Genomic DNA, 27,651 nt, shown 5'->3' on the forward strand with positions numbered 1-27,651 from the left:
ATACTACACATACAACAACGCGCCTCTCAAACGGCACAAGCTCATATCCTGAATATCTACAGAAGCTTCTAACTAACGATGCACCTGAAAGTTAAATCTTTATGAACTGCATTAGATCCTACAAATCGATATCCACTATGAACATTAACAGTGGCACTGCACATGACATCCGTCTTGCAAAACTGTTAATTATTCATGAATGTACAATGGCATCCACTCACTTACTCAACACCATTCATAAACTTCTACAAACGTTTATGAATAATAATCTTCCCTTTGGAGGAAAGGTACTTTTATTACGAGGAGATTTTCGACTGTGCTTAGCTATTGTTCCACATGTCATGCGCTCAGCTATTGTTCAGTGCACCTTAAAATACGCAGACAATTGGCATTGCTTTCAAAAGATACAGTTAGTACAAAAACATGCGATGTCCACATCCAGATCATAACAATTGGTTATTACAACTGGGAGATGGTACACTCACCAATACAGATAGACTTCTCCCAGATATTATTACAATTCCTCAAGCCTTTATCTGCGCCGACTTAGTTACAGACAGATTTGGAACAGCAATCTCATTAGACCAAATGCCCCTTTTAACACAACGCACTATATTATGTCCAAAAAATATTAATGTGGAAAACATAAATACCCAAGTCATTCCATTACTTCCTGCAGAGACACAACTCTTTCTAAGCTCTGACAAACTTGACTCTGATCACGACAATAACCATCTTCATTGACCTTACAAGTTCTGACCTGGAATTACCTTTTACACTTAAACGGCGTGTGCAAAGAAATTTTCCAATAAACCTTTACACTGTGCCACACACTTTATTGTTTGCTTTCTATTTGCATCATCTACACCTTCACACTATTCTATATCTCATTCATACATCACGCTCTTTCTTATTCCCAACACCAGGGTTTGGCGAGCGAAGCGAGCAGGGGGCGGAGCCCCCCTAGTTTACTGTATAGACCAAAACAGGTGAAATGTGCATCTTAACGCTCTCCTCTCAGGACTACCCAAAAAAGACATAAATCGTTTGCAACTAGTGCAGAATGCAGCTGCTAGAATCCTAACTAGGAAAAGAAAATCCAAGCACATCTCTCCAGTTTTGATGTCACTACACTGGTTACCTGTGTCATTCAGAATTGACTTTAAAATTCTGCTTATGGTTTATAAAGCCTTAAATAATCTCATTCCATTTTAAATATCAGAATGTCTGACACCTTATATTCCAAATCGTAACCTTATATCCTCAAATGAATGTCTCCTTAGAATTCCAAGAGCAAAACTTAAAAGAAGTGGTGAGGCGGCCTTCTGCTGTTATGCACCTAAAATCTGGAATAGCCTGCCAGTAGGAATTCGCCAAGCTAATACAGTGGAGCACTTTAAAAAACTGCTGAAAACACATAACTTTAACATGGCCTTCTCATAACTTCACTTTAATTTAATCCTGATACTCTGTATATTCAATTCATTATAATAACTATTCATGGTGGCTCTAAAATCCATACTAACCCCTACTCTCTCTTCTGTTTCTTTTTCCGGTTTCTTTGTGGTGGGGGCTTGCGCCACCACCATCTACTCAAAGCACCGTGATGCTACAACGTTGATGGATTAAAAGCCAGAAGTCTGCATGACCATCATCATCAAGTCCTTCCGTGAGAACCCTAAATACAAAGAGGACTATTTTCATTTATGTTAAGTAGAATGCCCAGAGGGGACTGGGCGGTCTCGTGGTCTGGAACCCCTGCAGATTTTATTTTTTTCTCCAGCCGTCTGGAGTTTTTTTTTTTGATTTTTCTGTCCTCCCTGGCCATCGGACCTTACTCTTATTCTATGTTAATTAATGTTGTCTTATTTTAATTTCTTACTTTGTCTTTTATTTTTCTTTTCTTCATTATGTAAAGCACTTTGAGCTACATTTTTTGTATGAAAATGTGCTATATAAATAAATGTTGTTGTTAAGTTTGAATTCTGTTTCTGCATGACTCTTGCTGTATGACGCAAAGGTAGTAAGATGTATAAATGGGGAAGTGTGATGGCGTCACCTGACTTTTGTTCAAAACTTCTCCTATCTGCATCTGCTGCTTATGCAGCAGTCATATTATAGTGGGGCTGAGGACATAAAAGAGGGGTACAAAACAGTGGCTTATCTGTAGTATTTGCATCAGCTACTTTCATGCACTTTGCTATTCTTGGCCCTTACTCTGTTTAAGGATTTTTTGATTATTACCACCAGAACTACAATTGTCTTTGGATTCCTGTCCTTTGATCTTTTTGCCTTTTTTTCAGATTCTGCTTTTTATATTCAGTGTATGGAAACTGTCATTTTTACCTTCTTTGTGTATGGCATCTTACCTGTGATCTGGATTCTGTATTTGGCTTACAGACTTCTTACACAAATCATTTTTACCATTAACAATTCTGCTTTGTTGTGATTTCAGTTGGATCTGAATTCCAATCCATTTTCAGCTTGTTGCACTCTGCAGGGCAATGTTCTGTGGCATGGCTAGACTACTTGAGTCTCCATCTAGGAGGGCTGTTGTCTATTCTGTGGCTGTGTCCAGGCAGCATGTACTTGACAGAGAGTAGGTGATAAAGGCCTTTGCTTTCCGTTCATTCTTAACCAGGTGAGGTGATGACACAAATAAGCACGTGTACTAAATCTGCATCAGTAGAACAGTGGACACTAGAGATACCTTTCCTACTGTATTTATGTTGACATTTTGATATTTACATGAATCTCTTACACATAATAACATTTTTGTCAATGTCTTTTTCCTCAGAAGTAAATATAATGCTAAATAGGCTACAGTGAAAAGCCTGCCATGTACGGTAGTTTTGTTTTTGGGTGGTGCTGACTGCCTAGAGTCTCTTGACTTTTTATAAATTGTACTTTTTGCCTTTTAATTTTATTCCTATGAGGTAATGAAGTATATCATTTTTAAGACTATGATTTTATACTGAAAATGCAACACCCAAAATTAAAATGAAAGTCTATATCAGATATTTAAAAGGCAAAACATTGTTTCTGACTTTGTTTTTGTATTTTAAAAAGACAAGCTATTTTTCACGGTTTTATATTTTGAATTTTCCCAATGTTATACATTTTAATGGAGTTTCTGTGAAAGCTGTTTTCATTTATTACAGGGATTAATGCTTGGAGGTCTGGAAGTCTAAAATGCAAAGTCTGGATTATTTATCTTTATTTTGTGAAATGTGCCTTTTATTATAAGGAGGGTGAAAATACAGTATGCACAATAAACAAGTCAAAATGCATCTTTTCAGCAAGGCGTTTTTTTTTTTTTAAATTATGGTTTTATATTTCACTGATAAATTTACTTTCACATTTTCTCTTTTAATTATAAAAACATATTATAATGGAGTGGGGGGCGGCACGGTGGCGCAGTGGGTAGCGCTGCTGCCTCGCAGTTGGGAGATCTGGGGACCTGGGTTCGCTTCCTGGGTCCTCCCTGTGTGGAGTTTGCATGTTCTCCCCGTGTCTGCGTGGGTTTCCTCCGGGCGCTCCGGTTTCCTCCCACAGTCCAAAGACATGCAGGTTGGGTGGATTGGCGATTCTAAATTGGCCCTAGTGTGTGCTTGGTGTGTGGGTGTGTTTGTGTGTGTCCTGCGGTGGGTTGGCACCCTGCCCGGGATTGGTTCCCTGCCTTGTGCCCTGTGTTGGCTGGGATTGGCTCCAGCAGACCCCCGTGACCTTGTGTTCGGATTCAGCGGGTTGGAAAATGGATGGATGGATGGATAATGGAGTGGCTATGAAAGTCAGATTATCATTCTCATGTTTTCACTGCAAAAACAGATGTTTAACATGCAAAAACAGATGTATTTGTAGTTGTACTGTGATGCTCTCTTGATGTTTCCTATGAATTCTCTTCCAAGGCATTCGATTTTCTCCTAAAATGAGAGGTTCAAAGTTACACTGTCCTGTATCATTGAGGTGAACAAATACTTCAAATGTCACCTCTCTGCTTTTCTTTTCATTTTCTTCCAGCTCTTAGTTTCTTTTCGACAATGAAGAAACATTATAACAGTATTGGTGTTGCGTGATCGGTTTCAAATATTAAAAATACAAACACATCATGACAGGCAATTTAAGACTCTTGTTTGCTAAGTGACCATTAACATTTGTTGTCTGCTTCACACAGGAAAAATAAGATAAACAAAATAAATGCTTCAGTTCACAAAATTTTGGATTTTCAGTTCTTTCGTCTTTCAATGTGTTTTATGTTTAGACCATATCAGCTATAAGCAAAATGTCTTGACTAGCGAAAATCTGACTTCTTATATATTTTTCCCATTTCCAAAGGGAGAAGTAACTTTACTTACGGTATAAATGCACTGACTTGCAATACAAGCTTTCACATTTTTATTACACTTTAAAGCTTGTGCCAAATTGGAAAGTGTTCCATTTAATGACAAAATACTGTTGAAATTCGGGGCATTTTCTTTTTTTCTAACCATAAACACATTTGAGTTTCCTGCCTGACTTGGCTGTCAGCTAAAAATGAAAAACAGTTTTCGTTGATCACTAGTGTAGAAACGTATTAGGAATGATAATGCCTGCAAGCTTCAAGCTGACATTCGAGACATTTCACAAAAGTGAATTATTGACATTTATAATCAAGCAAAATGGTAGTTGTTTCTTAGAGTCACACCATTTTTATCGATTCTTTTGAGAGTCTTTTTAAATCTTTTTTTTATTTATAACTATCAATCAATTCATTCTAACATAGCTCCTTCACAGAGAACATCATAAGGTATTTTAGAGATCAACTGGCTTTACTTTAAAATGTAGTAATTTTGTGAAGTTTCATACAACAGTTTTACTACAAAAAATGATTTTAAGATAACAGTGAATGGTGCCTTACTGACTTGTAAATATTTTAATTAATATTAGGTGGCAGTATATAAGAGCTGTAAGTGCCCGAGCGGGAAAACAGGCATCTCGGCTGGGGTGGAGGAGAGTTTCTTACCCGGACGAGACGCCAGAGCAGAAGGACAGAGCACACTGGCTGGACAAAGAAACAGCTCCTTGCCTGGCCAGAGTCATATGAATGCCAGTGGAAGTCAGAGGCCAGGAGCAGTTCCATCCCCCGTATGAGAGGTGGCAGTGGTCCTCCCGTGGTGTCCTACTTTAGACACCCATAGGGATACATGGGAATTGGAGTTCGGAAATGCAACCCTGGATCCCGTTAGACTAGGGTGCTGTCTGGGGAGGACCTCCATGGTTTCCATATGACCCAGGAGTGCTTCCAAGTGGACATGCTATGGCACCGTAAGCATTCTCAGGCCCAGCTTAAAAGGGAGATGTCTGAAGGGTGGAGGTGCACAGACAAATAGGAGTTAAAAAACTTGGATCAAGGCATGTGAGCACAGGTGAGGCGAGACATTTAAGAAATCTGCTTGCCTACCAAGATGAAGTTCATAACAAAATGCTAAGAAGAGCAACAGTAATTTGTTTAATGCTCCACCTTATGTACAGTATGGGGTAATAATTCTATCTACTGTATAGTTGCATGGTTTGTATTACAAACAATGTTCACCAACATGTTCTGTCACAAAAGCAGAATACGTGAGAAACGGCAACAACTATAAAATTAAAAAGAGTGCATTAGTCTGTAGTGGAACTTACCTTTTATAGAAATAGAAGGTAGGAACATTTTTTTTCCTTATACCGAAACGGTGGCCAGACAATTCCCCACATCAGTCAATTCCCCACATTCCCAACTCCCCACAATTACAATTCCCCACATCACAATTCCCCACATTGCAATTCCCCACATTGCAATTCCCCACTTCCACAACTCCCCACATTGGGATAATATGGAGTGCACTGAATTAATAATATAATGACGCGGAGCACGTAGATACGTTGTAAGGCGCGAGAAGAATTTTATTTGATTTATTTCGTGTTTTTATTTTTACACCATAAGTAGAGTCTATTATTTTTGAGAACTTTAATTTTGGTAATTTAAAAAAGATAAAAATCAAAAATGTTACGTTTTAGCATGTTTTAAGAAAGATTCAAAAAATAATAGAATTCAACTTACCTGTTTCAAATTTTTAAAAGGCAAATTGTATATAAAAATGCATGCTTGGATAATGTATTTTTACATATTTATTAACAAGTAGCGTTTTTAAATAAAATAATGCTCGATGTGGGGAAACGGAGGGCACGCTTTTGTATCATTATATGGACTGTCTTATATAGTACATTAGTCTATGGTTATAATAAATATTATCCCAATGTGGGGAGTTGTGGACGTGGGGAATTGTGAATTTGGGGAATTGCAATGTGGGGAATTGTGATGTGGGGAATTGTAATTGTGGGGAGTTGGGAATGTGGGGAATTGACTGATGTGGGGAATTGTCTGGCCACCGTTTTAAATAGCCCTTCAGGCACCATTGGTGACGTCCCGTTCTGGGAGGATCCCGCCCGAGTACACTCTCCAGCTGCCTGATGCCGGCGTATTGGTTGCCATGACCACCGAGAGAGGCAAGGATTTTCGGCGGGAAACTTTCTCTTTTTAAGGGGAATGGCGGAACAAGAAGGGGAAAGACAGTAAGGAGAAAGTAAGGAGGAAGAAACAAAGACACAATTTTCAAGGCATCGCAGCGACTGTCTACGCTCTAGAACTGTTCAGGATTTTGCTTCGCCCAGGGACGTCTGCTTTTCATGGGTGGCCACCCCGAAGAAATATTTTAAGGACGAATCCCCGAGAAGAGGCCAGGGTCTGGTGTTCTCTGGGTGCTCCCGTCTGGTGAGTCGGATTCCTGAATTTCGTTTCGTGATAGTCCGCAGAGAAGCCGTCCCGCTAAAGGACGGTTGTGTTTCCTGCTTCCAGGATTTCGTGCTTTCTATATCTTTGGACTCCGTGAAACTAAACGTATCAAAGAACAGTTTTTTCTCATTATTTATTTTTCTTTTTCTTTTGTCTGTGTCAAACCGGGGGTTAGTATACGGGGCGCCAGGGAGGGCGTCTGGGGAAGGGGTTCACTTAGGAGCACTCAAGCACCGGTTAAGTTTATGTAGCAGCACCTTTTAATATATTTTTTCTGTTCCATTTCCTGTTGTGTTTTATTGCTACAGATTGTTAAGAAGGGGATCGTGGCTAGAGGGGATGAGGACCGAATATGGTTGTGCTCTTATACTTTCAAACATCGTCCACCCCCTGTACGGGTGGTGAAGTGTAGGAATCGCGTATTCGTATTGTGCGGTTGCTACATGGATTTCCTCCCAAATCCCAAAAATGCACATGTTGCTGTAATTGTCAATTGTAAATTGGGTCTGTGTGACTGTTCATGTTATTACGTGGCTGGCCTGGATCACTGTCCTACTGGTTTCTGCCATGAAACTGAAGAGCATCTCTATAACTGTACCATTCCAGAATCTACTGTTACTTCAAGTTTGTATATTTGATTAGCTACAACAAATTACTGAAGTCAAACATGTGGAAGCACAATGCTGCACCTCAGAAGCTCTCTGTTTTGCTAATCAGGATGAGTTCTCTTTTTATTGCTCACCAAGAGGAGAGAGCTTGTTTGTAATGTGAAGGCCAGTGATTCACAGCTGACAGATGGTGTTACGTTGCAACACCACAGAGAGATATTCTGTACTGAAACAGGATTTGAAAATGTTATTATTTTTACATTCTATGCCAAACTAAAATAAACTTTAATTTATAATTACCCACTCGGTCTGTCAGCATGATATACCGAAGGACTATTCGGAAATGTGATCTTAATCATAACACAGGATTGGGGATTATGATGAAAATCCACCCACATAAAATATGTTTAATGTTAGGCTGAATACTGGTGCCCTATCTAGGATTATATCCTGCCTTTCATTAGAACAATCTAGACGAGAACAGGCCATTCAGCCCAACAAAGCTCGCCAATCCTATCCATTTATTTCTTCTAAAAAAAACATCAAGTCTAGTTCTATCTATCTATCTATCTATCTAGTTTTAAAGTCCCTAAAGTCTTAATGTCTACCATGCTACTTGGTATCTTATTCCAAATGTCTATGGTTCTCTGTGTAAAGAAAAACTTCCTAATGTTTGTGCGAAATTTACCCTTAACAAGTTTCTGTGTCCCCATGTTGTTGATGAACTCTTTTTAAAATAACAGTCTCCATCCACTGTACTAATTCCATTCATAATTTTAAACACTTCAATTATGTCACCTCATAATTTTCTTTAACTTAAACTGAAAAAGCTCTTTTAATCTTTCTTCATAATTTAACCCCTGTAGCTCTGGAATCAGCCTAGTCTCTCTTCTCTGGACATTTTCTAGTGGTGCTATGTCCTTTCTGTAGCCTGGAGACCAAAACTGCACACAGTACTCCAGATGAGGCCTCACTAGTGTGTTAAAAAGCTCGAGAATAACCTCCTTCGACTTGTACTCCACACATCATCGTGCTATGTAACCTAACATTCTGTTTTCCTTCTTAATGGCTTCTGGACAATGTCTGGAAGTTGATAGCTTAGAGTCCACCATGACTCCTAAATCCTTCTCATAAGGTGTACTCTTGATTTTCAGACCTCCCATTGTGTATTCAGACCTAACATTTTTACTTCCTATGTGTAATACTTTACTTTTACTGACATTAAATTTTATCTGCCACAAATCTGTCCAAGCCTGTATGCTCTTCAAATCCTTCTGTAATGATTTAACAGATTCCAAATTATCTGCCAATCCACCTATCTTGGTATCATCTGAAAACTTAACCAGCTTGTTACTTATATTCCTATGTAAATCATTTATATTTATTAAAAATAGCAGCAGCCCTAACACTGACCCCTGTGGAACAGCACTCTTAACATCAGCCAATTCTGATAAGGTTCCTCGCACCATCACCTTCTGCTTCCTATGCTTGAGCCAATTCTGTACCCATCCACAAATAACACTCCAAACTCCTACTTCTTTTAGTTTGATGCCCAACCTCTCATGTGAAACCTTATCAAATGCTTTCTTAAATTTAAGATTAATAATATAATATGCTCCACTTTGATCATATCCTTCCTCATAGAATTCCAGCATGTTGGTAAAACCTGACCTCCATCTTCTGAACCCATGCCGACTATTCAGAAAAACTCCTGTACTTGCCATATGCTGCTCAATATTATCCTTAATAATTCCTTCCATTCATTTTCCTGTGATGCATGTTAAGCTTACTGGCCTATAGTTGCTTGGATCTGCCCAGCACCTCTTTTATATTACAGGATAATATTTGCTATTTTCCAGCCCTTCAGAATCTCCCCTGTGTGCAGTGACTTTCTAAAAATATGTGTCAAGGGTTTATACTGTATATGTACTTGCTAACTTCCTTAAGAACTCAAGGGTAAATATTATCTGGTCCTGGTGATTTGTTTGATTTCAGCCTATTCAATCTGAGCAGTACTTCTCCCTCTACAATTTCTAAATCACTCAGAACCTCCTTAGTAATCCCATTTACTGCTAGGAGGTTATCCACATCCCTACTTGTGAAGACCTCAGAAAAATGCAAGTTTAGAGTGTCTGCTATTTCACTGTCTATTCCTGATGCACTTCATCTCCTCCTTGACTTTTCTTTTACTACTAAAATACTGAAGAAACCCTTCGGGTCATCTTTTGCCTTATCTGCAAAATTCCTCTCCAGCTGTCTTTTAGCCTCCCTAATATCATCTTAATGGTTGCTCTCATGTTCTCATACAATTCACCTTGGAGTTATTAGTCTTATATGCCTTATACAGCTGTTTTTCCTTTGCAGCTTCTTTTTTTAACTTTTTATTAACCTAATGCAATTTTTTAAAATTTCCTATTGATTCAAAATTTAGGTATGCACCTGTCCTGAACTACATGTAAAATGTTTTTAAACCTGTTCCACTGCTCCTCGACTGTCTCCACCTTTAAAAACTTATTCCAGGCCATCCTCTATAGACTTTGCTGTATCTGCTCAAAATTTGCCCTACCAAAGTTAAACAATTTTAGTCTTTGCATCTGCACTCTTACAAAACACTGAGAACTGTACTATATTATGATCACTTGACCCTAGTGGTTCAATCACCTCTACACCCTTAATTCTATCCTGATTATTACAAAATACTAACACATGCTTCTGTGTTGGTGCTTTTACATACATTGTTAAAAAACAGTCACTGAATACTTCTAAAAACTCCTGGCCTTATGTGCCGCTATTTGCAACGTTATTCCAGTTAAAATACTGATAATTAAAGTCCTCCATGACAATAATATCACCCTGTAAACTTGCCTTTTTAATATTACTAAAAAGATGGGGGTTAAAATTACTGTTTGTATAGGGTGGTCTATAACACACACACTCCTAAAATAAAGGCCTCTTTCCCTAATACTTTCCAGGCACAGCCACATGTCCTCACTAAGATGGGGCTCATCATCCAACTGAAGAGGACTTGTGTTTAAATTCTGTTTGACATAAACAGCGACCCCACCTCTTTTTCGGTTCTGTCTATCCTTCCTAAAAAATGTGTATTCCTCTATGTTATACTCATCCCCGTCTTTGTTATTTAGCCAGGATTCCATTTTTGCTACAGTATAATATCATAATTATGCTCTGCAGCATATAACTCCAACTCAGCTGCCTTATTTTTGATACTTATAGCATTGAGGCAAGCTATATTTAATGTGTTACCCCTTCTACATTTAAATATTAGGTTAGAATTTACATTACTATGCATTTTTATTACTACGCTGTTGTTTGTTCCTCCATATATAGTTCTAAACCTGGCCTGTCCTAAACTCCCTGCCCCCTCATTCCATAGTTTAAAAAATCCTCAACTAACCTACTTATATGCCTCCCCTGTACATTGGTGCCCCATCAGTTCAGATGTAACCCGTCGTGGTGGAACAGGTCCCATCTGTTCCAAAAGGAGTCCCAATGTCCCATAAACCTATTCAGTTTTACGGGGAGAAGCTTTGACTCCCTGCCCCCCAATAACTGAATGAAGTGGGTGAATGGATCGATAAATTGATTATATTTGCATTACCAAGGCAAAAATATCTGTAGCATGGAAATATTTAATAATCTATGATAAACTAAAGAATATCTTCAGCCAGAATTCACAAATTACTTTTTCCTGTGACAGAATAAAAATTTATGGCAGCACTAACTTGCACATGATTCTTCAGAATATGCATAAACCCTGAAGGCTTGTCCTACACAGTGAAGAAAAATTAAAAACTCCTCAGTGGGATGCTTCTTAGCTAGGATTGCTGTGTTAATCTTTTTTCCTGCTCAATTACTGAACAGCACTGAGGATCTTTGCACTGGTACCAATTTATTGCCTCGGGAACAAATTAAAAACTTAAATATCCTCAAAAGACAAAAAATAAATATACTTACTAAGTGCCTTCAGCAACCAAAACAGCATTATTTTTATAAAAGGAATACTAGTAACTGGAAATTAAGAAATGCTCATCAGCTACTTATTACCTGTATAGGCATATTGTACAAGAGCCCACAGAGCATTAGGATCCACACCTTCCATCTTAATTTCTTCCTGCTTTGCCTCACGCACATCACTGGTGAACATAGCAGCAAAGTAGTCAGAAACAGAAGATAGGACCAACCTAATAAAAGGAAATGAATAAGTTACATAGAATTACTGGATTTCACTGACTTACTGTACATATATACAGATATTTTTCTTTTATGATTTTCTTAATTAACACTTTAAAAATTATAGAAAAAAAGGAAAAGAAAACAGGACTGAAAAATTTTCCTTTTCAGGAAAGAAGATGTATGTGTGCAGCAGTGTTCATTCTTCCTGATTAAACATTAGCCCTGAACCTTTAAATAAATAATTCACACAGACATAAAAGCAAAGCAGGCAAAAGTACAGCTCAAAAACAGATGCTGTTGTGATCTCAGTTTAATCTTGGTTTTTTGCTTTTTTAGAATTGATTCCTTGAGGAGTCAAGCCACATGGCCATAGCGCCATAACTTATGCTCCCTCATAATGCAGGTAATGTGCCTCATTCGGGACTCAGTGAGCAACTGCTTGTTTGACACAGTCAAACCACTGGTACCCAAGAATTCTCCAAAGAGACACAGTACAGAAGGAATCCAGTCTTCATCTCAGGTCACTGGATAGCATCCATGGCTTGCAACCATATAGCAAAACAGGAAGCCCAGACACTCAGACTCTTTGCTAAGTCTCTCGAGAGCCTCGATCAGAACCTCCATTGACTCCACAATGATCACAGCATCGTCAGCAAAGTTCAGATCAGTGAATCTTTCTTCACCAACAGGTGCCCCAAAGCCACTGGACCCCACAACCCTGCCTAACATCCAGTCCATGCAAGCACTGAACAGAGTAGGAGCAAGAACACACACCTGACGAACCCTAGAATCAGCTGGGAAAAATGCAGAGGTTCTTCCTCCACTCTGCACAGCGCTCACAGTACCAGTTAACAGGCCGGCCATGACATCCAGCAACTTTTGGGGGGATCCCGTGAAGTCTCAGAATCTTCCACAGGGCAGCTTGATCGACTGAGTCAAACACTTTATGAAAATTGTCAAAGGCTGCAAAGAAACTCTGCTGATATTCATGTTTGAGCTCCATGAAAACCCTCAGTCCCAGGATGTGGTCGATGGTAGACTTCTTAGGTATAAAACCAGACTGCTCCAATTTCTGGTAGGTGAGCAAGTGATCACGGATCCAATTGAGGACCTGGCACCTAGAGCAATGTTATCTCCGTGTAATTGCTTGCTGCAATCCAGGCGATCACCCTTCCCTTTCCAGATAAGGACAAGTCCTGTTTTCCAGACAGTTGGAATAACTCCCATCTCCCAAATGGAAGCAAAGATTGCTTGCAATGCAAGGAGGACAGTCTTACCATCAGCCTGAAGACGTTCACCCAGATACCACAGATCCCTGAAGCCTTCCCTACCCTCAGCTGGTTCACCACCTGTGCAAACTCAGTAAGATTGGGTGGTTGTCAGCTAACTGGAGGATCAGACTCAAGAACTGTGGACCCAGAGATATCCAATGTCCTAGCCAGAGGATTAGCTTTAAACACCTGCTCAAAGTAGCCAGCCCAGCGGGTCACAATTGCAGCGTCATCCATAAGTACCAGATTTTGACTCCTCTGTAAGCAGGACATGGGTCACTAGACCATAGATGGTGTGTCACTCACTCACAAATTCTTCTAACAAATGCCTTCTTATCTGCCCACAGAGCCCTCGCAGCCGTCCTTCTCAGTTCCCGGTACAGACCAGAGTTGCCATCAAGCATGCACTGTGACTCCTTTTGATGATATCTAGGGTACCCTGTGAGACGAAACACCTCCTTCTGGGAACACCAATACAACCCTTAGCAACATTCAGGATCTTGTCACGGAAAGTCTCTCATCTCCTACTATTTTTAATTACATATTGATTTATAGTCTACTTATATGAGAGCAAGCATACAAATTTTTTCTGTGTAAATGGAAGAGAAATTGACCATTTTCACCATTTCACATTTGAAAACAATTTTATACATTTTTATAGTCCTATGTGGATTCATAAGTGTGAGACTTTTTAACTATTGTATATATGCTTGCATGGTTTTGACAATGCTGAAACACTGTACCACTGTTTAGAACTGGAAAATCATCTTGGTCTGTAAGATTTTTTTTTTTGCTTCAGATCATTTTTTCATTAGACTTTTTCAGTTCTTCAGACTTATATTTTAAAAGCAAAATTTTCATGTGTTTTAATATTATATCCTTGTTTGAGAAATATTTAAATTTTTTTGTTTTAATTTTTAAGTTTGTCACACTGCCACTTTAGAATTTCTGTAGGCAGATAATGAGACCTTGCCAGATTGCCACCTCACTCCCGAGAGGCACCATGATTCAAGTCACAAACACTCAGTTATAAACTGCAGTGCAGCACCAGCAGTTCTTTTCCCAAGACTGCAGATATGACCTGTTAACAAAAGTGGTTTAGTGATTTAAGTGCAGTCATTCCAGTTTACAATTCATAGCTTTCTGGTCTCATCATGATTCTGAGTTTTTTGGCTATTCAAGTAAACAACTCCTTGCAAGTTGTGTCTGTAGCGAAGACCAAAAGATTGGTAATATCTAGCGAATACAGTGATAAATATTTTGTGGATATTTTTATCAAATATTTCATTTTAAAATAAAACGTATTGTTTAAGGGGACACTTTATAAGCCAGTTCTTCTAAACACATTTACAACCTTACTGTTAAAGGCTGCTCTGCAGTGTGTAATTATGGCAGGGGGTTAAAGGCGACAGGTATAATTTATGAGTTTCCAGAAAGAAGACAAGTTTTAGAAACCGTGAGCACCCCTTCTAAGAAGATATCCTGGAGAAATATGAGTGATTATAGGTGCCAGGGATAGAATATAGGGTGGTGGCCAAGATGAAAGTACATGGTGCTGACCAAAAGCTGGACACTTAGGATGGAATGATGGGAGAAATGGCCAAGTTGGTCTGAAAATGAGCTGATGCAATATACAACCACTGGTGCAAAAGGTATGTCATGGACATTTAGGATGGTCTCTGCTGCTCCATTTATGCAGAACATCACTCCATCTAAGGGTCATGCTGGACAAAAATGGACCAAACACCAATCAATATACTAAGACAGAGAGTCATCTGGCAGCCTAAACAACATTAACCGATTGTTATCCAGGTTGTGTTAGTATTAGTTTGCCAACTTTTTACTCTTCTTATGTTGGGCAATATTGGAAATCATAAATTAATCTATGAATAAAAAGTAACTTTCTCGCCTGTCTGCCTGTTCTGCTACTTCATCTAATTACCTGGGATTACATATGTAAAAGAAAGGGGGATGTGTTGAACTACTGTAGCAGTCAACCCTGGCTGTGTGGTAGGAATATGGGATTTGGGGCATTCTGTTATGTTCCATAAATTAAAAAGTCAGAAAGGGAAAACAGGATCAGGCTAGGACCCTACCACAACAAAACAGTGTCCAACTACAATATCTATCTATTCCTCTGGTTTTCACAGAAAGTCGTAGACTCTTGAAAAACTGGTTTTGCTTTTAGTTTGTTAAAATGCACACATCTCCTGGTCTGCTGCTAATTACATCTTAGTAGCTGTACTTTTTATATTTATGTCAGTAGACTGCTGTATTCAAAGGAGCTGGCTAGAGATAAAAAGGCCGGTGGTTAGTGTCTACGCTGAGGTCCAGCTGAGCTGTTGTGGGTTTTTGTGACTGGCATAGCAACCACTATTATTACAGATCTCTGTGACATCGTCATCACTTATGAAACACACCACGTTTTCTGATTATTATGTGTGGGTATGCTTTTTGGAAAAAGTGCATAAAAAAAAAATTATCATTGCTTTTTAATATACACCTGGACCGCCACACAGATGTCATTACATTGCATTACATTATTAGATTAGAAGAAAGGTAGCTTGACTGAAGTGAGAGCAAGGTTGGCGTCTAGCTCACCAGAAGCTAACAAATCTGTCATTACAATGAGGGAAACTGGAGCAACAACAAATGTTTTTCACACAGCTTCAAGAAGTGGAATCATGAGCTTGTTCAACCCACCATGTACAGGACAGCCCCTTTGCTATTTTTTGTGATCAGATTTGTTCTTTTATTGGAATATGACATCATAGAATAAATACAATATACAAAATATACCATGCACAGCATTCCCATCCTCCCCCATCCACTCTAATCTATATCCATTACTGACATTAACCTACGAAATACTTCCCCCCACCCTCCATCCCCCCCCCCCAGCTCTCATGTACAGAGGTTATCCACCATCTAATGGTGTGTCAGAAGTCAACTATAAAGAAAGATTAGAGTGCTGTAAAGGAAGCTGGTCATCACTAAGCTAATATGAGCAAGACAGATTTCTCTCTGGAGCCACTCTCCCCCAGTGCCCTCTGAGCTATTCTTTATGGATATTGGGAGATTACATCTTTAAGGTCATTAGCTGCCTTTTATCAGATGTCAATAATACTGGCTAATACCCAATTAATCTGAATGTCTGAGAGCTCAAGGTGAATTACATTATGAAACATGAGTCACCAGCACCAGGAATTTACCCTTTGTGGAGTTGTCCATCTGAAGGCCAAAAGGTGGCAAAGCTACCAGACTGATGATTTTTAGTCAATAGTGGCTCAAGGATAGTAAGTGTCAATTATGAAAACAGCATTGATTTTCCATGCAATTCCTATATCATGAACATGAGTACTTTTGAGCCTCCCTACTGTTTGTAGCTTAGCTGAAAAATTAAAAGAAAAAAAAAATCTCAGTTTCATTTAGACTCTGTAATTGAGTGCAAATTTTTTTAAAAACTTCTTGCACATAACAATACATTGTTATTTTTCTTAGGGCTCACTGTAATGCTGCTACACTTCCAAATGAGCAATTCTTTCACATAATGTCAGCTGGTGGTGATCTTGCTTTTCTTACCAATTAAACAAATTAATGTTCACTTTCTACAATGAAAAACTGTGAACTAATTACTGACCATGTACAGTAAATGATGCATTCAATCTGACAGAACATTGATTCCTCCAGAATGAAGTGAATGGGGCTTCATGGCTGACATATAACAGTGCGATTTATCCTTTAAGTTAGAATCCTGATGTGGCACAGCATTTTCTTTCCAGGGCACCATTTGAATGAAACAAAAACTAGAATGGAATCTGAGGGTGATTTTTATTGGCAGCTGGAACAACCATCGGGCAAATATAAGAGAGAAAAGGCATATTATTTTGTTGCAATGGAAATTAAAAATATTAATGGAGTTAAGTTCATGTGAAAGGATCTCTCTGGATCACATATTGAGACAGAAAATATCTGTGTATCTAAAATTACACAGTTTCACAAACAGCTTGTATTTATTTATTGACATCACTGAAATGTAGCGCAGTTGCTGCACGGATTTTACTTCAACAGAAAGTAGAAATGCAACAATAAATTGGGAATGGGGTCTTAGTTTTGAATGTTTTATAATCTAAAGTACTGGTAAAGTTTTGCCTGGTTTTGGTTTTATTTGTAAGCATGTTTACTGGCAAATTTTGTGGAAAAAAAAATCAGTTTTCGTCAGTTTTTAATCTCAGTAATTACAGAGCAGTAAATATCACCTCTTGCCTGGCTAAAAATGGAAACTACACTCCAAAATGTAATAAAAACAATGTTTATATGGAAATAATATTTAAAGTAACTACCAATATAGATTTAGTATGGGGTAGACCTTATGAAATTAACCTGTTTTTGTTTTTTGTATTTCATACTAGAATGTAAGGCAAAAGCGAATCATATAGAGTGTGTTTAGACTGTGTTGAAGTTCTAGGCAGAAAATTACTCTGGAAATTGCAGAAACTATTATGTTTTTTATTTTTACATACTTTATTTTGGTGCAACATTTTTGGTTTCCAGGAGACACTCAGAACCTGCTGAAAGGCTTATGAAATGTTGCTTCATACGTTGTACATTATATCATAAAAGCTGTGGCATACAAATCAAGATGCATTAAAATCGAAGTCTATAATCCATGCTTTTAAAGTAATGGGCACCCTGCTGGTCTCTATGCTACAAAAAGGCCTTACAGCAACAGAAACTGAGCAGAGAAAAGCAACCAAATGCATTACTGGAATGGGGAATATATTTTATTCTAACAGGTTAAAGGAATGTGACCTTTTTTAGTCCAATCTACATCCTCATATTTCTCAAAAACACCAATACAATTTCTCTCACAAAACACAATTATTTGCAAATTCAGTGGCACTAGACACATTTAATAGTCAGTGCACTGGCAATGGGAACTGCTTTTCCATCCTGGAATCAGGTGTTGTGATCTAAGGGATGTGTCCATGTTACGAGAGATAACAGTGTGAATGTTACTCTGACTTTTATAAATGATAGGCAAACTGTATTTAAGGCAAAACATAATACCAATACTATAAGGAGTCTGCAAAATCGAAGTGCAACACAAATGTAAAAGTCACAAGACTTCTAAAGTCCAAAAGGAAAAGTTTTTTTCCATCTCTTGCGTAATACAAATGCTCTTTACTCTTAAAACAAAGTTCAAAATTATTAATATACAGTAGAGTCTCGCTTATTCGACATAAGCGGGCCGGAAGAACGTTGGATAAGCGAAAATGTCATATAATGGGAGGTGTTAAGAAAAAGCCTATTAAACGTCAAACTATGTTAGAATTTTACACATTACGAACCTAATACCTCGGTTCACGGACGTCTCTGAACACGTACAAATCGGGTTATGACCAAAAAGTTTGCCAAACTTTTGCCTCTGTTCACAACCACATACTCGGTATACGAACAAGCCAGTTTCCCTTTCAGTTTGTGTGCGCCGATAATTTCCGCACGTGTTCAGTCTCTCCCTGTGCATTCCCTGTGCAGTGAGAGAGAGTGCGAGAGAGAGACACACACACACCCATGAGAGAAAGAGAGACACAAGCGCGAGAGAGATGCACGCTCACAGGCGCACACACACGCGAGCGCAAGAGACACACACGCCAGAGAGGGCTGGCCACATAATCCACTGTAATCATGTTTTACAACAAAACAACAGAAAAATTTAACTGAAAAAATAAACTTAGCAACAAAAAATAGACTACGCTCACGCTCGCAACTTGTAGTTCTTGTTGCCGATTGATGCCTTTTTTTTTTTTGCGGTGGGACGTCAGATAATACAGAATGTTGGATAAGCAAAGGTCGCATAAGCGAGACTCTACTGTACTAGCAAAATACCCGCGCTTTGCAGCGGCAAAGTACTGCTTTAAAATTTTTATTAAGAAGAAAAGTAAACCTTTTTAAACTGAGGGAAAATATACCAATAATTATTTGTTAAGGATCTCTTTGTATACCACATTGTCAGTTCGGCCCTCCGGTTGTAATATGACCAAGCTGTGCGCTGAGCTTACTCTTGAGCATGCAACATATAGTTGGCCATGTGAAAAGCAATCTTGCCTCAAATCAATGCCAACCTTTTGTAGAGTCTATCCCTGAGACTTATTAATTGTCATTGCAAAGCAGAGCCTTACTAGAAATTGGAGGTGTTTGAATTGAAATGGGTTTTATCGATAACTTGGCATCCAGCTTTTGGAAGTTTAAACATTCATAAACATCAAAGTGTCCACTACTCAAATCGTCACCTGTGAATCTAAGATGTTTAAGAGGCATTGGCGGTTGTCCAAAGGTGTAAAATATTTGGCCATTTCGGTACACTTGAAAGCGACAACTGAACAATTCAGCGGCAGCCATCAACTCACATGCAGAACCATAGGTGAAGGGCTTAAGCATTTCACTCTTATAGTGCTCCTGTGTAGTATAATTATCTCCTGTACCGTCATCAGTCCACATCTTGAACCTGTCCCAGTCATTCAATACATAAGACACAATGTTCCTCCGGATATCAAGAGTGAGCCTGATATGGCCGTGCAATATGTAACACAGAGAATGGAAAAGGCGGCCGACAGTGGCATCATATCACCGAAATAAGTACGTACATCGGTTTCAGTTAGCGCAGGGAAGCCGCCTACCAAATTTCGTGAAGATGGGGCCATAAATAAGAAAGTTTAACATGGTGGACGTTGTCGACCGTTATGACCGTTACGCGTAGAAGTTCAAAATGAAACCTGCTTAACTTTAGTAAGTAAGCTGTAAGGAATGAGCCTGCCAAATTTCAGCCTTCTACCTACACGGGAAGTTGGAGAATTAGTGATGAGTGAGTCAGTGAGGGCTTTGCCTTTTGTTAGTATAGATGTCCAGACATCCATTTACGGGCATGGGTCTCAAAGGGTTAAAAATGTGTAAATGTATATAGATTTGTTATGAAGCTACCCTATGTTATGTGTGAGTGCAACAGAGACAGGAGTATGCAGTGCTTCAGGTAATCTTGGCACTGGAGAGTGGTGATGTGTTGCACGTTGGTTGGGCATGCAAGTAAAGGCTTCAACGCATGCTGCACATGTGTGGGTACTTCTATTAGTGCTGTAAAAGAACACCCACAATGTCATGCAGACCGCAATAATGTTTGTGTCATATGCTGTGTTCATGTGCAATGAAATGTAAAAAAACAGCTTCCCACTAGGACTCCGGTCTTGGAGGACTGCAGTGGCTGCAGGTTTTCATTGTAACTCTTTACTTAATTGGTGACCAGTTTTTGCTGCTACTTAACTCCTTTTCCTTTCATTTTAATTGATTTGTTGTTTTTAAGATTTGTTGCCCTGAATTTCTTCATCGTTTCCATGAAGGAAAAAAGAGGCAATTGGAAATAATGCAGCATAATATAATCATTGAATAAAGAAACATTTAACATGTTCACTACTCAATTCTGCTCTACTCTGCTCTCAGGAGAGTACCACCATTTGCATAATAGCTTCTCTTTCACTGATATAATCATATTTTGATGAGTAACCCATTTGACAAGAGTTTTACAGCCATGAAAAAGTGGCATCTGCTGGGAGAAACAATGACTTAGGAGAGCAAGGAAAGAATGTGCTGACCATGACAATACATGTAATCATGCAAGTGCAGGAAATAGAACACAACTGCAACAGGTAGGGACACTAGTTTGGAGAAGAAAAAACTGTGGCCTGGCTAGGGGATTCATTAGTTGCCATCAAGATCTGAACCTCTTATGCTAAGTTCTCACAGTAGACCAGTTCCACTTCTTTCATTTGCACGTGACACAGATCCAGTCTTTTTAGGGAAGGGTGAACTGCATGTGGTACTAAATTCAGTATAGTCATATGTGTCGTAAATGTGACATGTATTTGAAGACTTAAATTGGAATTGTCTGGAAATTGATGCTGTTTCTTGATGAAAAGCAAGATAGATTTCAGTACCATTTACATTTATTTGCTTAGCAGACACTTTAAACTACAGCAGCTTACAAATGATGTAATCAAGTAAGCATCAGTCTAGGAGACTGTTTAAGAACCAGTGTTATAGTACCAATGTAAAGAAAAAGGGGCAGTGAATTTAATAAAAAAATTACAGCAACTGACAGCAGCCAAAATAGCGTAACTGTTATGTGTTTCCTAAAGGAAATGGTATGCTTGAAGTGAGTAATTTTCCTGACAGAGGTTTGTGGACAGTTGTTGGTAATCGAACATCCTCATAGATAGATAGATAGATAGATACTTTATTAATCCCAAGGGGAAATTCACATACTCCAGCAGCAGCATACTGATAAAGAACAATATTAAATTAAACAGTGATAACAATGCAGGTATACAGACAGACAATAACTTTGTATAATGTTAACGTTTAGCCCCCCCCCCCCCCCCCCCCAGGTGGAATTGAAGAGTTGCATAGTGTGGGGGAGGAACGATCTCCTCAGTCTGTCAGTGGAGCAGGACATTGACAGCAGTCTTTCGCTGAAGCTGCTCCTCTGTCTGGAGATGATACTGTTTAGTGGATGCAGTGGATTCTCCATGATTGACAGGAGCCTGCTCAGTGCCCGTCGCTCTGCCACGGATGTGAAACTATTCAGCTCCGTGCCTACAATAGAGCCTGCCTTCCTCACCAGTTTGTCCAGGCGTGAGGCGTCCCTCTTCTTTATGCTGCTTCCCCAGCACACCACTGCGTAGAAGAGGGCGCTCGCCACAACTGTCTGATAGAACATCTGCAGCACCTCATTGCAGATGTTGAAGGATGCCAGCCTTCTAAGGGAGTATATTCGGCTCTGTCCTTTCTTACACAGAGCATCAATATTGGCAGTCCAGTCCAGTTTATCATCCAGCTGCACTCCCAGGTATTTATAGGTTTGCACCCTCTGCACACAGTCACCTCTGATGATCACGGGGTCCATGAGGGGCCTGGTCCTCCGAAAATCCACCACCAGCTCCTTGGTTTTGCTGGTGTTCAGTTGTAGGTGGTTTGAGTCACACCATTTAACAAAGTCCTTGATTAGGTTCCTATACTCCTCTTCCTGCCCATTCCTGATGCAGCCCACGATAGCAGTGTCGTCATGAACCTTTGCACGTGGCAGGACTCCAAGTTGTATTGGAAGTCCAATGTATACAGTGAAGTACAGTGCCCTGCGGCGCTCCTGTGTTGCTGACCACAACGTCAGACCTGCAGTTCCCAAGACGCACATACTGAGGTCTGTCTGTAAGACAGTCCACAATCCATGCCACCAGGTATGAATCTACTCCCATCTCTGTCAGCTTGTCCCTAAGGAGCATAGGTTGGATGGTGAAACATAATTCTTACAGCACCACTGCCTCTGTCCAAGGGATCGGTATAGCATGTAGATGATGGCATTATCATATTATATAAGATTATTAATACATATTAATATAACATTATTATCATAATCTTGACATTATGAAATTGTCAAACCATCATTTTTCACTTAAACCATCCACTTCCACCAGTCCTTTCTTGTGGCCACTTATTGTTGCGTTCAGATATGGGAGTGTAACTGCACTTAAAGCTGCAGCTACAATTATTTTTTGCATTTATTATTCTTTCTTCCTATCACAAGCTGTAGAATTCACAGACTCTCTGCACTGAATATGAAGTACTGCAGCTGAGCACATTCAGGATGGATATCTGAATACATTGATATCATATTTAGAAAGCTTGCAAAATTTATTTGAACAGACAAATAAACAATAGGATATAAGCCAAAAATCAGGAATCAAGTCACTTTTAGCTGTAGTGAAGCCAAAGACAGAATGTGAGCCAGAGAGGGCTAAAAAACAAAAAAAAAAGACCTCCTGACCAAAATCAGGAAGCACAAACTCATATGGTGGGAGAGCAGGTGATGCCAGGTGATGGGAAGACTTGCCCTGTTACAGTAACTGAAGCTGTAGGGGTTCAGGGACACCAGGTTCTAACAGAGAGTGCTCTAGCCTGATGTTTCTGGTGCAAAGGTAGAGTTACTTGTGACCTCAGATTTGATTCCAAAGCTTGGACAGCAGTGACCCCAAGGATGACTTTAAAGTTGCCTTGAGCCCAGAGTTTTACTGAGCCTAAAGTTGATTGTACTGTGCTATTGTCACTAGCCTGTGGGTGACAAACAAGTGACAATTGTTATGTCTCATGTATATACAAATGACAATATATTTGAACTTGAACTAATACATTTCTCTGTTGGTTTATCTGCCATTTTCTGGGTTCATCCAGGTTGGCCAATGGTCCCTTTGAATTAGGGTATTGGAGCTGCCTTTTCTGCCAAGCATATGTGACATTTCTAAACTCAGGTCACAGGTTATTATTATACATTACACTAATGCATAATAATAACAAAGGAAGAAGTCTGCATTTGTGCAAAAAGTAGTCAAGGATTACGTGAATTTATGTTAGATGACTTGGAAAAGCATTCTCTGTGATTTCAAAGTGAAAGAGTACTATATATGGTAATTTCATATTGTTTTAAATATGTCAGCCACTTGCATGATCAGTTGAGAAAATATAAAAGTAGTATACAGTAGCATTAATAATCTCAGTTGTGCATGTTTTTTTTTCACCTGTGAGCTGGGATTTTTCGGTCTCCAACCACCAGAACTACATCACACAGTTGCTTGTGTTTCAGATAGTTCTCCATCTTTTTGAAGGTCTGTTCTGCATGGTTTAAAGCTTGAAAGTATTCATCAGAGGCACATGTCTCCATGGTCTGACATGAGGACAGGGTCTGGGTGCTATTGGATGTCCTAGGAAAAACAAAAATAACAAATAATGTTCTTAATGGGCACTATATTAATGACTGTATATAACACAAATTCTGTACTCTATTATGCTTCATTAAACTTACTATCCTCTCTGAAACAAACAGGTAACCCATACAGGCAGGGATCCACCTTGCATATGAAGAAGCCCAAGTTTTTACAAATGTGAAAAATTGTTTTGGAAAATTAAATGAATGCATCCCAACATATAGAGTAAGGCTGCAGAGGTTTGCTGGGTTGCTTTACTGACTTGAACAGTTACAGTATTAGTAAGGCCTATAGAGGTTTACTTCAACACCAAACACATAATAAAAAAGGCCAATTTGTTCTTTGGTCTGATGTGTACATATCCCATAATTTACACAAAGGTTGACCACTCAAACATAACAAAACCATGTTTACAGTGTTTAAACCATTTATAGTATTTGATATTATGAAAGAGGCAGATCCAGCTCCCTGGGGGTGACAGATGCAGGGCACACACTGTCACTTACCAGTGCAGTGGAGCTAAACCAATTTTAGGGATGTCAAGGACTTTCATAGCTTATATTTAGGATGCAGGAAGGAACTGGATTCCTCAAGAAAAAAACCTGAAAGAAAATGCCATGTGCACACAGCATTCTATAAAATGTTAGAAACAAAGTTAAAGTGACATACCCAGTATACCTGAGACGATACAATATACCCATTATAAATGTACTCGCATATACATATAAACACAAAATATATCATATGAACAGCCATATGAAAAATGTAATTCTTATAAAATAAAACTGTAAGACATGATGCACCACACGAAGTAACTGTGTCCACATAAAGTATGGAATGCAAATAAGTTGTGTAATTGAAACTGCATTAGGGCAGTACGGTGGCACATTAGTTAGTGTTGCTGCTTGATGGATCTGATGTTCTATTCACTGTATCTGTGCGTTTTCCACTTGGTACTCTGGATTTCCTCCCACAGCTCACAATTCTAAATGGGCCCTGAGCAAATGTGGTTGAGTGCATGAGTGGGAACACTGATGGACTGGCATTCTATCTTAAGGAAGTTCCTACCTTGAGCCAACTGCAACTGGGATAGGCTCTCACCTGCTTTGACCATGAAATGGATTAAGTGAGATGGAGAATGTTATATATTATGTTATGATAAAATTTAATATGTAATATATAAGCATTGCATGTGTTAAGATCTGATTTCATTTAAAAATTTGGGTTGTTACTTTTTTATGTGTATACTTCACATTTGTGGTTATTAGTACCACAGAATTTGTTTCTGTCAAATATTTGTATTTTCATTTTCATTTTTATTTTGAAGTTCATTGATTTTCACATCCTACTGCAGCACTATTTTATTTTGTAGTATGTCTGCTACCATGCAGGAACAACTGAAAGAGCACAAAATGTGATGGCACTGTTGCAAAGATATACTGGTCTGCCTTGTGCACCTCCTGTATGTCCAAGATTATGGATACAAATAAACCTCATGTGCTTTTCTTCTTGATTAAATTTTCTGGTTCTGGATCCATCTTCTTTCAGCCTCTGACAAGGATAAATTACACATTTATTTATGATGGCTTGCTGTAAAATGTATCCATTTTACCAGTTTTCAGGCTGATTCTTGTGTATTTATTTAGAATGAGTTCTAAGGAATGAATTAAAAATTATAACGCACAAAAGAAAATAATGTCATAATTTCCCATTAATTATTAATTTGTTATTTTTATCAATGTAAATGGATTAATTTCTGTAGCTCACTCTTTCGCATATGCTCATGACTAGTATGTCAAAAAGTAATAATGATAAGAATAATGTTCATTTGGAAATCTTTAATTATGAAGAGAGACAACAGACAAGATGCAAATAAACAGACGACAAAAGTAATTTGACTAATTGATAGTAAACAAGTCCCTTCTATAATATTAATTAAAACAAAACCATTAGTAGTTTTAACTGAACTTTATCTATTGCCACAAGGGAAAGCTTAATTGAAAAATTTGCTCTGTGCTGCTAGGGACTTTTCCGTCACAGAAAAAAAAAAATAAATTAGTGTAGCTCAATTTTGACATATCTCTGGCTTCACTTTTAAAAATGGAGGTACTTGCCTACGGACTTTGTAGCACAGAAACATTAAAATACAAATCTCACTGATGGTTAACTCTTTTTTTCCCATATACCATCTAGACATTATTATTTTCTTTTATGGATATTGTTAACTTTAAGTTTAAAAGAACCAAAGTGGCCTCATAGGACACATACAACAAATTTTACTGAATCAGCAAGCAATCTAGGGGTTATCTTTGACTCTAGCATGTCATTTAAAGCGCATATTACAAAGTTGTCCAAATCATGTTTCTTCCATCTTAAAAATATTGGGAAATTAAGGCGTTTTCTAAAAAAACAGGATTCTGAGAAATTAATTCATACATTTATTTCTAGTAGGATTGACTACTGCAATGCGGTGTTCACTGGATGTTCAAATTGTTTTTTATACAGCCTCCAGTTAATACAAAATGTTGCTGCAAGAATTATTACAAGAACAAGAATAAGAAAATACAAACACATAACTCTAGTTCTTAAATCCTTACACTGGCTCCCAGTTAAGTTTAGGGCTTATTTGTCTGAACTTATCATGACTTACAAACCAGAGCGCACATTAAGATCTCAAGATGCTGGTCTGCTTATGATTCCACGAATTAATAAAATAACAAGTTTTTAGTTACAGGGCTCCTAAACTGTGGAATGGTCTGCCTGCTACTATAAGAAATGCCCCTTCAGTCTCAGCTTTAAAATCCCGGCTGAAGACTCACTACTTCAGTTTAGCATATCCTGACTAGAGCTGCTGATTAACTGTACAGACTGCATTTCTGTTGTTAGTCATTAGCACTTAAACATAAGTAACATGATAGTTATAATTTGTTACTAACTCTCACCTTTTCTGTTTCTCTTCTCGGTACTCAAGGGTGGCACTTGGTGCCACGGCCCACCTGCCAAGTTGTTTTGCCTGCCTAAGGTAAACTCATCCCTGATGGCAGATCGCAGGAATCATGGGGTAAAGGGATCCTTTCATCAAACTGGCTGGCCCATCACTGTTTCAGCTGTGGAATGGCCAATTGGGGGAGACAGCTTGATGACTGAGGTCTCCAGGACTCTAAACAAATCCAAATCCTATTATGTGATATCATCTACTGTTAAATTCTGTTCCGTACTTGTAATATTTTTTATTTTTATACTGTATTGAGGATTACTTGTGTTCTGTTCTATGTATTGTATTGACCCCCTTCTTTTTGACACCCACTGCACGCCCAACCTACCTGGAAAGGGGTCTCTTTTTGAACTGCCTTTCCCAAGGTTTCTTCCATTTTTTTCCCTACAAGGGATTTTTAGGGAGTTTTTCCTTGTCTTCTTAGAGAGTCAAGGCTGGGGGGCTGTCAAGAGGCAGGGCCTGTTAAAGCCCATTGCGGCACTTCTTGTGTGATTTTGGGCTATACAAAAATAAATTGTATTGTATTGTATTGTATAACAAATCTTTTTTTGGAGGAGGGAACTATAGTGGTGTATCTTGTGCCAAGTGGGTACCTAGCTTGTTGCTAGGATGGAATACTTTCTGTGTTTTGTCTGCATCTTCTCCTTGTATGGATTTTCTTTTCAGTACTTTAAAGACATGGTGTTACAGTACTTCAGTTTGCTGGTCTAAACTATCCTGTAGTGTGTATTGTGTCTGAGTGTGTATATAATACAGCAAAAAATCCAGAGCTGGTTTTTGCACAGAACAGGCTCAGTAAACGTTGTTCCCTGAATAGCTAGCAAGGGCTAAAAGATTGCATATTAAATTCATCCATCTATGAAGCTTCAGTTTGTATTAATAACATTTGCTCAGACTACTTTAAACTAGAAAGTGGTACCAGACAAGGATGTCCCTTGTCGCCACTGTTGTTTGCAATCGCTAT

General features: G+C 38.7%; 1 protein-coding gene across 1 annotated transcript in view; it reads right to left on the reverse strand.

Moving 5' to 3' along the window:
• klhl5 (kelch-like family member 5) overlaps positions 1-27,651 on the reverse strand; it is a 119,585-nt gene that overhangs the window by 43,205 nt on the left and 48,729 nt on the right. The window contains 2 exon segments of the mRNA XM_028801974.2: positions 11,485-11,621; positions 23,507-23,689. Of these exon segments, the coding sequence (XP_028657807.2) occupies positions 11,485-11,621; positions 23,507-23,689 (320 nt within the window).

This window comes from Erpetoichthys calabaricus, chromosome 5, assembly GCF_900747795.2.
Source record: "Erpetoichthys calabaricus chromosome 5, fErpCal1.3, whole genome shotgun sequence".
NCBI classification, from domain to species: domain Eukaryota; kingdom Metazoa; phylum Chordata; class Cladistia; order Polypteriformes; family Polypteridae; genus Erpetoichthys; species Erpetoichthys calabaricus.